The 15279-nt window shown below is 34.2% G+C and overlaps 1 protein-coding gene across 4 annotated transcripts in view; it reads right to left on the reverse strand.

Moving 5' to 3' along the window:
- Positions 1-15279, reverse strand: part of agap1 (ArfGAP with GTPase domain, ankyrin repeat and PH domain 1) — a 200329-nt gene that overhangs the window by 86632 nt on the left and 98418 nt on the right. For 2 of the 4 annotated variants that reach the window (XM_051111855.1, XM_051111853.1), the window contains exons 2-7: positions 14754-14812; positions 11406-11493; positions 6517-6531; positions 2863-2948; positions 2120-2261; positions 40-174 (exon numbers count right to left, since the gene is read on the reverse strand). In XM_051111855.1, coding sequence (XP_050967812.1) covers positions 40-174; positions 2120-2261; positions 2863-2948; positions 6517-6531; positions 11406-11493; positions 14754-14812 — 525 coding nt within the window. The remainder of the gene's footprint in view (positions 1-39; positions 175-2119; positions 2262-2862; positions 2949-6516; positions 6532-11405; positions 11494-14753; positions 14813-15279) is intronic. The other 2 variants (XM_051111856.1, XM_051111854.1) reach the window with 1 other exon arrangement.

Here is a 15279-nt window from a genome sequence, read left to right on the forward strand (position 1 = left end):
CATGAACTTTTTTTTATAAGAGGGTACGAAGAGACTCACCATCCTGGAAGACGCGCTCTACGTTGAGGCCGTAGGTAGCACAGGTTTCATAATATGTGCACCTTTTCAGGTCGTTGGACAGTTTGCGAGCACGGGTGTCATCGATGACACGAGGGTTAGCTGCACTGATTGCATCTGTCAATAGGATGAGACAAAGAAATTTTTAACTGAAAATGGTCAGAATAATAACAGACTAATAATTAATGTTTTGAGAAAAACATTTCAAAAAATGCAAAAGGCTTCAGATTCAACATATCTTGTGGACATATTTGAAAACAAGGGAAATAAGGGAACAAGCAGACAAGCTGTAGACCTAATCTTTGATTAGACTGTGGCACCCCCTAGTGTTTATATACTATAAACAAGTATGAAGGTTTTTTTTCTTGTATTACTTAATATTTAAAAAATATACACTACCAGTCAAAAGTTTTTGAACAGAAAGATTTTTAATGTTTTTTTTTTTAAAGCTCACCAAGCCTGCATTTAATTGATCTATTATTCAAATTCTAATATTCTGATTTACTGCTCAAAAAACATTATTATTATGTTCAATAGATTTTTTTCAGGTTTCTTTCACAATTAGAAAGATTAGAATAACATTTATCTGAAATAGAAATCTTTTCTAACATTATAACAATACATGTCTTTATCACCACTTTTGATCAATTTAAAGCATCCTTGCTAAATAAAAGTATTAATTTCTATAAATTTTTAAATATCGATAATAATAATAATAATGATAATAAATGTTTTTTGAACAGCAAATCAGCATATTAGAATGATTTCTCTAGGACCATGTGACACTATGCTGAAAAATTAGCTTTGATCACAGGAATAAATTATATTTTAAAATATATTCAAATAAAAAGCAGCTTTTTTAAATAGTAGAATATATCACAACATAACTGCTTTTACTGTATTTTGCATCAAATAAATGCAGGCTTGGTGAGCAGAAGAGAATTAAAAAAAACATTAAATATCTGCATGCAAGTTTGGGACAGTAAGTTTCTTTGTTTGTTTGTTTTTTAAACCTAATAAACAAAGAATCCTAAAAAAGTCACAGAAATCATTCTAATATATGCTGATTTATTATCAATGTTGAAAACAGCCATTCTGTTTAATATTTTGTTGGAACCAGTTCCATTTTTTTTTTCAGGATTCATTAATAAATAAGTTAAAAAGAACAGCATTTGTTTAAAATATAATTTTTTTTTTTTACCAATATAAACTACCATTTAAAAGTTTATGGTCAGTAAAAGTTTTTTCTCTCTTTTTTTTGAAAGACATTAATATTTTTATCCATCAAGGATGTGTTGAATTGAAAAGTGATACCAAAGAATTACATTATTAGAAAATATTTCTATTTTAATAAATTGTGTTCTTTTTAACTTTGAATTCTGAAAAAAAAGAATTACAGATTCTAAAGAAATATTAAACAGCACAACTGTTTCCAACATTGATAATAAAAGTAATAAATCAGCATATTAGAATGATTTCTGAAGGATCGTGTGACACTGAAGACTAGAGTAATGGCTGATGAAAATTCAGCTTTGCATCACAGGAATAAATTATATTTTAAAATATATTAAAATTTAATATATTAAATATATTTTATATTAAAATAAAAAAAACATTATTTTAAATTATAATAATATTTCACAATATTACTGTTTTTCTCTGTATTTTTGATAAGTAAATGCAAGCTTGATGAGCACAAGACACATTAAAAATATTACTGATCCCAAACTTTTGAATGGCAGTGTATTTTATTTTATTTTATTTTATAAATGCCGTCTTGGTAACATCAGAGACTTAAAACAAACACACAAACAAAAAAATCTTACCAACCCCAAAGTTTTGAACAGTACTATACATGTAAAATATCCATAAATAATATTTACCTTAATGTGTAAAAATAACTAATAACAACATTCACAGAAATATGCAAGTAATTTGTATCTAGTAGTCAATCTGTACTCTTTTCATTTTGTTGCCAAGCCACTGGAGACTATGGCCTTGCATTTTGAGTTGCTGTCATATGATACATCCAGGGTCTTTTTTCTCTCTCTCCAAGACTCACCCTGAGTTCCCACAAGCACCAGGGGCACCTCTGCAGTGTTGCGGTAGTTGGCCATGCGACTATAGTAGTGGTAGACCGTCTGAAAGCTGATCTCATCTTCCAGACTGAACACAAAAATCACCGCATCCACCCACAATGCAAACTGAGAAAGAATGATTGAGAGAGTAGGAAGAATTTAGAACGCAAGAGAGAAACATTACTCAAAAACATTATGCTCCTTTGTTTAAAAATAGGATAAACATTTCACAGATCTGCTCCCTATTGTCTATGATGATGAAAATAACAGTCTTCTTTTTAAAGACAGAAGAATAAGGATTTCTCTTCATACATTTTTCATACTTTTTGAGAAACTTAAAAAGCCATGACAACATAAGTGAAACAACCAATACCCACAGGATTTCTATGGTTAATTCTGGGAATTTCTGAAAAAAAGTGAATGACTGAATAGTGCACTTACTGAACTAAGAAGCACTTTGAGACTCAACATAAATTCATATTTCACAGACCATGAGAAAGAGGCCAAATGAGACTTCCTGTTTGCATTTTATGACCAATAGAGAATCAGTTTGTCTAAATAAATGCTATCAGCCTCATCTAAACCCTATGACATCACAGTTTCCACTCAGCTGCTTTGTAAAACAAAACTAATGTATTGTTATAGCTACGCTATCCAGAAATCAGACCAGTGAATCAGAACATCCTCTGTAATGAAACCACATTGTATTTGTGGTTGTGCTACCTACCTGAGCCTCCGGAGGTCCCCCTTCATCCCTGATTAGAAGGAGGTAACTTTGTCCATCCACTACAATCTCCTTTTTAAAACGCCCTCCTGTCCAACAAAACAAGATAATTAATTTAAAGAGTCTAATGATTCTAATACATTCACTACTTCTAAAATGAGATGATTGGTGGACTGTTGATTGAAATGGAAACGGAGAAGGACGTGTATCATTTTGTTATTTCTAATTATTTTTGGGGGAAAATAATTTGTTCTACAAATCAGAGTTCAGAACTAGTAAATATACAAAAAGTGAGTACTGTAAAAATGTATTAAATAAATGACGTGCATAATTTTTATTTGGTGTAAAATTCACTGCAAGGCTCAATCCACAACTGTCACAGATATTAATCACAACATAATATGCAGTCTGAATAAAACTGCCTGTGACTGAAATACATTAATTTTTCAGCACACAGCATTCAGTCAGTTTATTTTAATTTAATTTTATTTGATTTGATTCAATTTCATTTATTTTAATTTAATTTAATTTAATTTAATTTAATTTAATTTAATTTAATTTAATTTTATTTTATTTTATTATTTTAATTTTATTTTAGCACTTGGAACTCCCAGTTCTAAATCCACATTATGCATCTAAACATTAAAGTGCCTTTTATCTACACTATCTAAATGTTCTCTACCTGACCTTTGTTTTCCAGAAAAAGACAAATAACGTCAAAAGTATTTGAACCCAAAGACTAATTAAGTGTCACTGCTGTAATGAGTTTTCCAAGGGTCCAGTCTAACGATGGCTGGAATGGTAAAGGTCAAAACATCTTGAGTAAACTTATGACCCATGCCCCATCTGAGATGAGAGAGAGGTGGTCAGAGATCAGAGGACACCGGGTGTGATAGAGACTTCTCTCTAGCCTTCTCCCGGGGGAAGAGGGGAGGGCGATTGTTGGTTGGTTTGCAGAAATGTAAGAGGATCAGAGGGAATTCCTGGAGATGTTAGAGGGTCTTAACCTTATCGCAGCTCTACACTGCTAATCAGCTTGTGCGCCGTAGACCTGGAAGAGCTTCGTGCTCGCTTTCATAGCCTGAAAGGACATTCCATGGTCATCTGGGGACATGACCACTCGAACATGTTAAATTTTTACCCTTCACCTCTGACCTTCAACTGTGTATCCCCATGATAACCAATAGAGACCATCAATCATACAGAGAGAGATTTGGAAAAGACTGATAATTGTTTGATGGCTATTTACACAATTTTTTTTTATATAATATTTTTGGATTTATCAAGTCTAACCGGGAATAATGGTGTAACTAAAAAATATTTAAAGTGCTGTTCAAAAGTTTGGGATCAGTAAGATTTTTAATGTTTTCAAAAATACAGAAAAAACAGTAATATTGTGAAATAATATTACAGTTTAAAATAATGGTTTTCTATTTTAATATATTTTAAAATATAATTTACTCCTGTGACGCAAAGCTGAATTTTCATCAGCCATTAAGTGTCACATGATCCTTCAGAAATCATTCTAATATGCTGATTTATTACTTCTAATATCAATGTTGGACAATTGTGCTGCTTAATATTTTTTGGAACCTGTGATTCTTTGATGAATTAAAGTTAAAAAGAAGTCTTTGCTATCACTTTTTATCAATTTAACAAATAAATTTAACAATTTAACAAACAAAAAAAATATCACAGGTTTCAACTAAATATTAAGCAGCACAATTGTTTTCAACATTAATAATAAATCAGCACATTAGAATGATTTCTGAAGAATCACGTGAGACTGACAAGTGGAGAAATGATACTGAAAATTCAGCTTTGCATCACAGGAATAAATTACATTTTAAAATACATTCACATAGAAAAAAGTTAGTTTACAATGAAATAATAATATTTCACAGTATTACTGTTTTATTTATTTTTGATCAAATAAATGCAGCCTTGATGAGCATAAGAAAACTTCTTTAAAAAACATTCAACATATTACTGATTCCAAACTTCTGAACAGCAATGTAAGTAAGAAAGTAACATTAAAGTAAATAATTTGAAATCATAGTTTTAATGTTGTAAACTAAATATTTATTTTTTTATTTCATTTTATTTTTTTAAATGGGGTCGTGGAAAATTCAGAAAGGGAAAAACAGAAAAAAAAAAAAGTAAAAAACATTTTACTTACAGTATTGTGAAAAGCACTCCGCAAATATATTTTAATAATTTAATTTAATTTTTAATATATTTTTATTTATTAAAATAATTTTATATTTAAATTAAACCAATTTCTAGGTAATATTTTAATTTATTTGGGCGTTAAAGTATTTATGCATGTTTTGTTAAACATCATATTTTCTCCATAATAATCACACTACTTTTTTTTTAATATACAGCTACTTTGTTTTAATGGGGAGCCTTGGCATGTAAATTTGCATATTTGGGATATTCCTTCACAACTAACAATTTGAAAACCCATTATTTAGTTATAACTGTGCCAGAAAAGCATAAATATAAGATTTATTATATATTAGTTCTGCATACCTGCATAATTGGGCACAGCTGCAAAAATCATAAAAAGATAACAGTTCTTACACTAGAGAATAGATTCATATCTTAATTTTAATACAGCACTGGTATCACAGCATAAGCAGCACTGCAATCATTTTTTACTTTAAAGATTCTTACTAAAAGAAAACGTAGCTGCTGTAACTCAATTGAGATGACGACACGAGGGAACAAAGTGTTTCTCGCTTGCATGGTTTGAACAGCTTTATCTGCTACAGCCTCCATTCCAATCTCCCCTGTCTGGACAGCTCGAGTGTTTAAACTCTGCTCCTCCGCAGAACCAAACATGTGGGCAAGAATGTGAATGCCAAAGTTCATGTGCTTCACAAAAGTTGCCAGGTTTGGTTGAAAAAGAAAAGTGGGCGAGCTGTTCGGGTATGGTGGTTAGGCTGGAGGGGATGGCAAGCTTTTCCGTAATGACTTGGTCTGTCTGTTCGCGTTGAAGGATGAGGAAGCAGAGCAGCATCAGGACAGCTAATACTCAGCATATAGTCTGGACGCAGATATTTATATATTTGTTTAAAATAGAGAGCGAGAGAGAAGAAGTGCGTAGTGAGTGAAAGAAACACACCCATTGGTTAATTACACTCTGGGCTCTTTCTCGACGGAGTTAACCTCAGCTGAGTAAAAACACGCTTGAGTTTAAAGTCTCTGGATGCACTGAAGCTTAGCTCATCGTGAGAAACTCTCAGAAACACAGCTTTTGATAAAACACAGTTCTAATATCCCATCTTGATGGTCAGTGACCTGTAATGTTCAGTGTGGTGGTGTCATTGGTGGTTCATTGAGGAAATGAATGAAATGGAAGATGGTAAAACTACAAAGGCATCAAGAGAGGAGTAGAGTGGAACCTCCTGTCCTGTGGCTTGATCTGTTTAAAGCTTTGTGATGACTAAAGAAAAACCATGTGGATTAGATTTTACTCTACTTGAAGATACACACTGTTTGTGAGCATCTGAACAGAAACATGACGAAGAATGTGGTGTTTAACAAGCCACAGAGGGGAGAGTCCACCCTCTCAACTCTCTTGTTCTACGACAGACCATCCCCAAGAAGAAAATGACAGTGACATTGTGGAAAAAGAGAGCAAATAGTTACCTGCATCCACGTCAGCTAGTTAAAGAAGCGGCCGAGGAAAGAGAGAATAAACAAAACTCAAATCAAAAAGCAGCCACGCTAAACATGCACAGTCAGTTAAGAAATTAAACACAGCAAGACAAGGAGAGAGAGAGACTGAGAGAGAAAGAAGCAGAACTTTCATTCATTCAACGCAAGCTTATCTATTGTCACCGGGCTTCTGTGCCTGTGGGTCACGAGTATGTTGTGTCTGAACAGACAGATCAAACACATCTGCCCTGAGGATTCGGTCAGGTCAATATAGATGATTTAGAGTACGGTGATAAAAAGAGCACATACCATCACACACATACACTCATATAATGCAGGCCAGCTGTACTGAGGTCAGTAGTGCTGACAAACAATTAATCATGATTAAATCGCAAAATTCAAGTTTGTGTTTACACAAAATATGTGTGTGTACTGTGTACATTAATTACGTATATAAATATAAATATAAATATAAATATATATAAATATAAATATAAATATAAATATAAATATAAATATATATATATATATATATATATATATATAAACACCCCTGGCAAAGTGTGGTTTTGGATTTGGATTTCATTTTTTGGTGCAAATACATTAAAGTAACTTCACATTATCATTGAAGACCAGCAATAATAATTTTCATTTTGATTACATAATAATGGCAATATATACACATGTCAAAGTCAGACATGGCCCTTTGCCAGCTGTGATGCCTGGTTACTGGTTTAAACTTGGCCCAGGTTTTTAAAAGATTTTTGGGTCAGCACACCTTAATAGCTTCAACAACTGATTGCCAATTAAGTTTAGAATACAATGAATTTAGGCCCAGATTATGCAGAGCTGTAATAGCTGCTAATGGTACATATTTTGATGAATCGAAAATGTAAGCTTTTTCTATGTATAAACTGTCTATGTAATAAAATATGTTTTCGTCGTTTGTGTTGTCTCTTATCAGTGCAAAATTATCACAAATTAAAAAGGATTCATGCAATGTTGTCCAAAACCCCACTTTTCTAGGGCGTTTCCAAACTTTTGACTTTTGGAGGGCAGTGTACATATATATATATATATATATATACACACACACACACACACACACAGGGCCTAAAATTGACACTCTCCAAGTGCCAAATGCAAGTAAAAATCGGTGTTGGCGAGTATATGTAACAGGGTCAGTCGCCAGTTGGCGGGTAAAACTTTTACGAAATATAACAATGCAACATAGTTTTAAAGAGATTCGCTGTTTCTGACGTAAGTGAATAAAATGATCTCCTCTGAACACAAGATCATTTTGATTAGCTGTTCTGTCATAAGCAACAAGAGCGAATCAAATAATGAAATATAAACGGCTGATAAGGTCAGTGCAGTGTGATAGCCAACTTGTCTCTAGACAGTTCCAATAACTTTTACCTGAGAAGATATTGCTCCTTCATTTCGGAAGAATAACTTTTTCCTTCTTTATTCTTCATAACCCGAGAATGTGATTACATATACCTGGGGTTATGCCGCCTAAACGGTGCAGTTAATAAGTATGGTTTGAAATGCTGCACATTCGGGTATACTCATACACTGAGCCGCTTTAGACAGAGCACCAGTAGCGCTTCAAAGGATGATTATGTCAATATGTGCGGTTTTGGCAAGTTATCATGTAAACGTATTCTTAAATGAGTTATAAAGTCTTAAATGGGGTTTGGCGAAATTCGGATGTGCACCAGAGCCACATCATGTGCATCAGGTTTTAAAAAGACTGCGCTGCTTTCAAAGTGAAACCTAACCTGCTGAAGTCTGTCATTGATGTAAATCAAAGAACAAAAGAAAAAGAGAAATCACTCAACTGGTCTAGTCGCTGATTAACCTTTGTAGCTTGAATAAAGATTTATCTGTATAGTTTATGCATACACAATTTATAGTTTATGTGAAGATTGTTTTAAAAATCACTTAAATAAAAAGTTGTTATATATTAAAAATAAGAAATAATAGCTTTCAATTCTACTGTAATGTTGAATGGCTATAATTAATAGGTAAAATTGAGGGAAAATGCATTTAATAGAGACACCAGTAGCAGGACAAATGAAAAACATTGCAAATATGTTTAGTCATTGTAGTAGTAGTAATAACTGCCTGTTTTTCAGGTGTGGCAAAAAGTTAGTTTTAGGCCCTGTATATATATATATAAATATATAAATATATAAATATATAAATAAATATATATAAATATATATATATATAAAATATTCATTTCTTTTAAATATATACATGCAAAAGTACATACACATACATACATACACATACATAAGGTAAACACAAACTTTTATTTTGCATGCAATTAACTGCAATTAATTGTTCGAAAGACCTAGTGCCATAACGCTCATGTTTTGAACTGATTTATGAATTAATTAAAAAATAAATTAAATTACCATTTAAACATACACTGTAAACCCTAATGCTCAAAATAATTTATTATTTTTTTAGTTATTTTTTATTAACTGGTTAGAGCAAACTTAAATGTAACAAATTAGTTAAGTCAAATTAACTTTTATAAGCATTTAGAACTTCCTTCTTTTAAGTTCACAAAGCTGACACATTTTAAGTAATCTGAACAGTGTCATTGTTTTGAGTTTGATGAATTCTTGATTTTTAACTTTTGATTTAGACTCATTTATTTGGGGTTACCATCATGGTGTCAAGCGGAACATGTGACTTAGTTTAAAAACAAAAATGTTAAATGTTCTTCTTTACGTTGTCCATTCAGCATTCGCAATGCTATGTTAATGCTAGAATGTGCGCAAATTGGTAAGTTTACTTATATTGTATTAGCTAGTTATAGCTAGCTATGTTTCTACTAATAAAATTTTTAAGTTGATATTACATTAAAAGTTTAAGTTCAAAGTATGAATTAGCTTATTTCAACTTAACTTCTTACCTACCTATATAAAATTTATATAAACATGTCACATGAATATACACTTTAAGTCACAATGTGTGGTGACATACTGTATTAAAGGTGTAAGGGAAATTTTTGTTATTACTTTTTACTTCATGTTTACAACACATTCATATTTTTAGCTTAATTAAATTTAAACTCAAGTTAAAACATTTAAATGGTGTACTTTTAAACCAATATGAATACAAAGATTTCTAAGAACTTGTCAGATGTTTTAAACTAGTTTTTTCAAATACTCTTATTTGCCATTGAACCACTTACCACAAAGATTGGAACTACCAAGTAGAAACGGGTTACAATGGTCAACTAGTTTATCTAGATTTTACAGTTTGCAACTTGTTTATCTAGATTTTACTTGAAAGAGATTCAAAGTATACATTTGATATTTCACATTGATAAAAGTGTCCTTTTTCACGCCAGAGGGGCTGGTCTGCACAATTGCACCAAACTGCTGATCCCAGCAGAGCTGCATTTCTAAATCAAACATGATTGTGGCGGCAAAAGCAAAAGACTGTGTTATTTACCCATATGGAGTGCTGGGTTTTGAAATGGTAAAGGCTGGGTCTGTATTGAGACCACAAGGCCTGTAGGGATTTTTCCTTTCTTCTTGCGTAAACATACACACACAGTCGGCCTTGTGATAATATCTCCTAATGAGCTCTGAGAATGTGTCTATTCATGTAGTATGTGTGATAGAAGGGGGGAAACGGTGCAAAACCCATGCGGCCGACTGCTTTCATTGCAGAGTGCACTGTAAAAATCTGCTCCAGCTCTACTTAGTGGTTTTGAGGTTGGGGTTACTCTACCAAAGCTAGGAAACACTATTTTTAAACCCAGAATAGTGAAACTTCAAAAAAGAAAAGTAGGAAAACTTCTTATGTGGTAGTTTTACTGGAATGTAAATTTGGAAATTCAAATCACAGCTGAAATGTGACATAACGTCACTGCAAATCTGATTTCAGCGGCACTTCTAACATCAGACGACGTGCTGGCCTCAAACGTGAAAGATTTAACCGTGTTGCTTAGGCTTAGCAAGACACACACTTCAACCGTCTCTGATGTCGCGCTAAGTTTCCTTTGGCACTCTGTGCTATAATCCACTGCGGAAAACAGGCAATTGACATTTCTGGGGGATTTTTTTTCTTCCAGGGCGATTTCCTGGTTGACCGCTGGTATGCAGTGGCTTAAGTTTTATACGGCAAAGTGCAAAGGAGAGGACGAGACATGATTAGTGCCCGTCGGCCCGCTAACTGCCCTATTCTGTGACCTCACGCTCTCTACGGGACCCCCAGGCATCCAGATTCCTGCAGTTAAGCACAATTGTACTAAATGTTGCTTAAACTAATTGCGATCTTTAAAGAAAAGCCCTGATTTTTAAATGAATACCTTAACCCTGCTCCGTGAGGGAGTCATTTGAAAGGCCAGTTTAACATGACTACATAATAACTGTTATAAAGGACATGACATATTGACACGGGGTGCTTTTGAAAGCAGATCCACGCTCGGGAAAGAGAGCATATTGTGGTGGTCTGGCGGCGTGCCTTGAATGTTCTCAATTATACATGGGGAGTATAGTAGAATCATCCGGCACAACTGTACTGTACTAACATACTAACAGCAGGTGTGCGGGGAGAGAGAAAGAGGATAAGAGAAGGAGAGAGCTGAAAGAAAAAATAAGAAGTGTATCTAGGCTATGCCTCGGCAGTACTGAAAGAAAAGGGAATATTAACTGTATTTACACATAACTTCAAGACTTAAATGGGATCTAAGAACAGATTGACACACATATGCCATTTTAAGTCTTTTAAAAGCATTGAAGTGAGTAAAATAAACTGTTAATAATATTGCACAGTGAGAGATAAAACAGTACAAAGGCTTTTAAAGAGTCTCCATATTTCACCTGCTCAATTGACAGCAAAACACCTACCTTCAGGGCTCTCTTCCTGCACGTACGTCCCTGTCAGATACCTGTGCACCAGGGCGGACTTCCCACTGGCCAAGTTACCCACAATGCCCTGCACACACACAAAAACACACAGTCTCAAGTCTCTTTAAATAGTGTCTGTGTAATTAAGTCAACAAAATTAAGTGCTAAAAAGTAAAGGAGAAGTCCACTTCCAGAACAAAAATTTACAGATAATGTACTCACCCCCTTGTCATCCAAGGTGTTCATGTCTTTCTTTCTTCAGTCGTAAAGAAATTATGTTTTAGGAAAACATTTCAGGATTTTTCTCCATATAATGGACTGATATGGTGCCCTGGGTTTGAACTTCCAAACAAGTTCAAACTGAAAGTTCATGACTCCAGAAGACGAACAAAGCTTTTACGGGTTTGGAACCACATGGGGGTAAGTGATTAATGACAAAATTTTCATTTTGGAATGGAGTAACCCTTTAAATGCGGCTTTAAATGATCCCAAATGCGGTTGTAAACAATCCCAGCCGAGGAAGAAGGGTCTTATCTAGCGAAACGATCAGTTATTTTCATAAAAATAATAATAAAAATAATAATTTATTATTTATATACTTTCTAATCTCAAACGCTCGTCATGTCTTGCTCTCCCTAAACTCTGTGTATTCTGGCTCAAGACAGTTAGGGTATGTCGAAAGACTCCAATCGTATTTTCTCCCTCAACTTCAAAAATGATTTCAAAATCATCCTACATCGCTGCAGAAATACCGATCCAGTCTATGCCAAGTGAACATGCAAAGAAGATCAAACACCCTTAACAAAAAAGGTAAAACAGCGAGAACATGAGATGGGAGTTTTTCAAGATACTCTAAGTATCATGAACTGGAAAAAAACAGAGTTCAGGCAGAGTAAGACAAGACGAGCATTTGAGATTAAAAGGTATATAAATTGTATTATTTTTATGAAAATAACCAATCGTTATGCTAGATAAGACCCTTCTTCCTCGTCTGGGATCATTTACAACCGCATTTGGGATCGTTTGAAGCCACATTTAAAGTGCATTTTGGAAGTTCAAATTCGGGGCACCATACCAGTCCATTACATGGAGAAAAATGCTGAAATGTTTTGCTTTTTCTTTATTAACCCTCTAGTTAAAGAAAATTCTATTCCAAGGGCACCACACAAGAAGTTGGGGCTGGGCGATTTTTCAGATTTTATCGATTAATTCGTATTGAATGTTTTGCCACAATTTTATTTTTTAGAAATCAAGGAATCGCAATTTACAACAGAAATATTACCAAACGTTAAAATTAGACGTTTGACAATATGCCAATTATAATATTAAAGAGAAAAGAATGATCCAACCGCATGTCGGCGCACGTGATTAACCACTTACCGCTCACGCACTCATATTGATAGGCACCATTCACACAGAATGCACTTTTGTGTTGACAAAGATGTGATGCAGGCAGTGGAATAGGAAAAACATGCAAGAAGATGGGACTGAACTTCTTTCACCCTTTAAACGCGCCACATGTTTAAATTGCTGTTACATGCATGAGATGCTGCAAGAGATGCGAGTGCTAAAGTCAAATGCGCCCATGTTTACATAGAATAAACAATGGAAAAGCAGTGCAATCGAATAACAAAAAAAAATACTGTATGCCTGATATTTCATGTTTGCATCATGGTGACAGGCTGAAAGCTGCTGTTCATTGTTTTTACAGAACAATTCATTATTAATAAGAGTCGACTGGTGTTATACCTTCAGTCATTTTGAATTTAAGTGACCTTTACTTTTGAACATTTTTTAAGCATTTTCCTTGTATTATTTCTGAACATACAAAACGTATAAGACAAGTTTGTACAAGATGTAGTTGTAGTTTATGCATCTTTTTTTTTTTTTTACTTGACCATCAAGTACTTACATTTTCAAGAATCTTAAAAAAACAAAACAAAACAAACAAAAAAACAAATAATCAGTTCATGCTGATAGCCTTGTGGGCAGCACGCCGACATACAGCGCAGTTGCGCTACGGGCGTCCCGAGTTTAAATCCCGGCTCCAGGACCTTTCCCTATCCCGCCCCCTTCTCTCCCTGTTAGCTACAATCTGTCCTATCATAATAAGGCCAAAAAAAAAAAAAAAGAGAATCAGTCAAACGTTCTAAAAAAAACAAAAACAAACAAACAAACAAAAAAAAAAACAAGATTTTTTTGCCATATTGCCCAGCCCTACATTAAGTTGTCAGCATGTTCTTAATATATTATATGTTAAGAAATAATAGGAAGGAAACGATTTTTAAAAAAAACCCCTCAAAAGTCAAAGTAACTCAAACTCAAAATGACGTAATAACACCAGTAGACTATTATGAACTATAAATGTTATGTAAAAACTATGAACAGCAGCTTTCAACCTGTCATCATGATGCAAACACGAAATATTAGACATACAGTATTAGTCCTTCACAGGTTGGTATTTCTTCATTGAAGAGAAGTGAAGCTGCCAGGACCCCAATAGGACGCGGACATATTGCGCTGATTTGGGACCAGAGACTGCGCAGTAGAGAACTCGGTACTCAAGTCTGTGCAGTAGCGAGCAAAGTGGCGCCACGTCCCACACTCCTGCAGAGTCGATTGCAAGCACACACCCCTTGTGTTAAAATAAGGTAAATAAAACCCCAATCTCCTCTTGAAAATCCCAAAAAAGTCAGTTGGCGACTAAGTTCACTCACATAATGTGTCAATCTTAGCTGTCAATCATGACGTCACACTCCCGTTTTTACAGTGTCTTTACAACTTATTTTAAAAACGAACACTTGAACTTACATCAGCGTGATAAAAACTACATAAAATGACAAAAAACATCTTTGGAAAACAATTATTTGAAGTGAAATTTAATTCTTTAGTTTATCTCACATCTCATTAGATTAGATTACGGAGAGGGCGAGGTTTATGACCTATACTGGGATCAGCCACCTGGGGGGTGACTTTTCAACTTTTCAAGACTTGTGCGGCTCACTTGGTTTTTCCTATTATTTTCCTATGCCCGCGACGTATCTTTGTAAACACAAAAGCGCATTCTTTGTGAACGGCGCCTAGTGATATGAGCGCACCACACAAGCGTTAACCATGTGTGCTGAAGTGCAGTTGGATCGTTTTTTTCTTTTTACTGTTATTACTGGTATATTGTACTGGCATAAATGTTTATTCTAACATTTGGTAATATTTCCATTAAAAATCACAATTCCTCAACTTCTAAAAACTGTGGCAATAATCAAATAATCGATAAAAAAAAAAATAATGTTGATGAAATTCTGTATTAATTATGATAAAAAAAAAAAAAAAATCAGTGACTAGACTCACCACTTTGAGCTCCGGTACTGCGCGACTGAGCGTCCACTCCTGGCTGTTGACAAAGGCATCTGTAACAGAAAGAGAGAGATCATTATAAATGTGGTCATGCCCTTCACTTCAGTCTTATTTACAGAACAGTTCTAGATGAGCGACTCATTGATCAATATAAACAGCAGAGGAAAAGACACTCTCACACTTAGCCAACCCGAACATGCTACTCCACAACTACACTATGGAACAAAACATGTTTGTGATAATTTTAGGTCTTTTCAGCAGTGCGAATGATCAAATGTGTTAATTAGGACCCACAGTGCCTGCATGGCCCACATGCTCAGCTGCACAACACGTTTCACATTACAATAGAACAATAGTGGCTGCAGGTGCACCATGGGCTCAAATGCTCAGAGACCAGCAAATAAGCCAGCAAATAAGCCTGAAAATCCATGACTCCAGAAGAGTTGTGAAGTTTATAGACGGTCGGGTCATGCTCTGTTATCAAAGCAAATGCCCATGACGATCAATGCTAGATAACAGT

This window comes from Labeo rohita, chromosome 6 (assembly GCF_022985175.1).
Source record: "Labeo rohita strain BAU-BD-2019 chromosome 6, IGBB_LRoh.1.0, whole genome shotgun sequence".
Classification (NCBI taxonomy): Eukaryota; Metazoa; Chordata; class Actinopteri; order Cypriniformes; family Cyprinidae; genus Labeo; species Labeo rohita.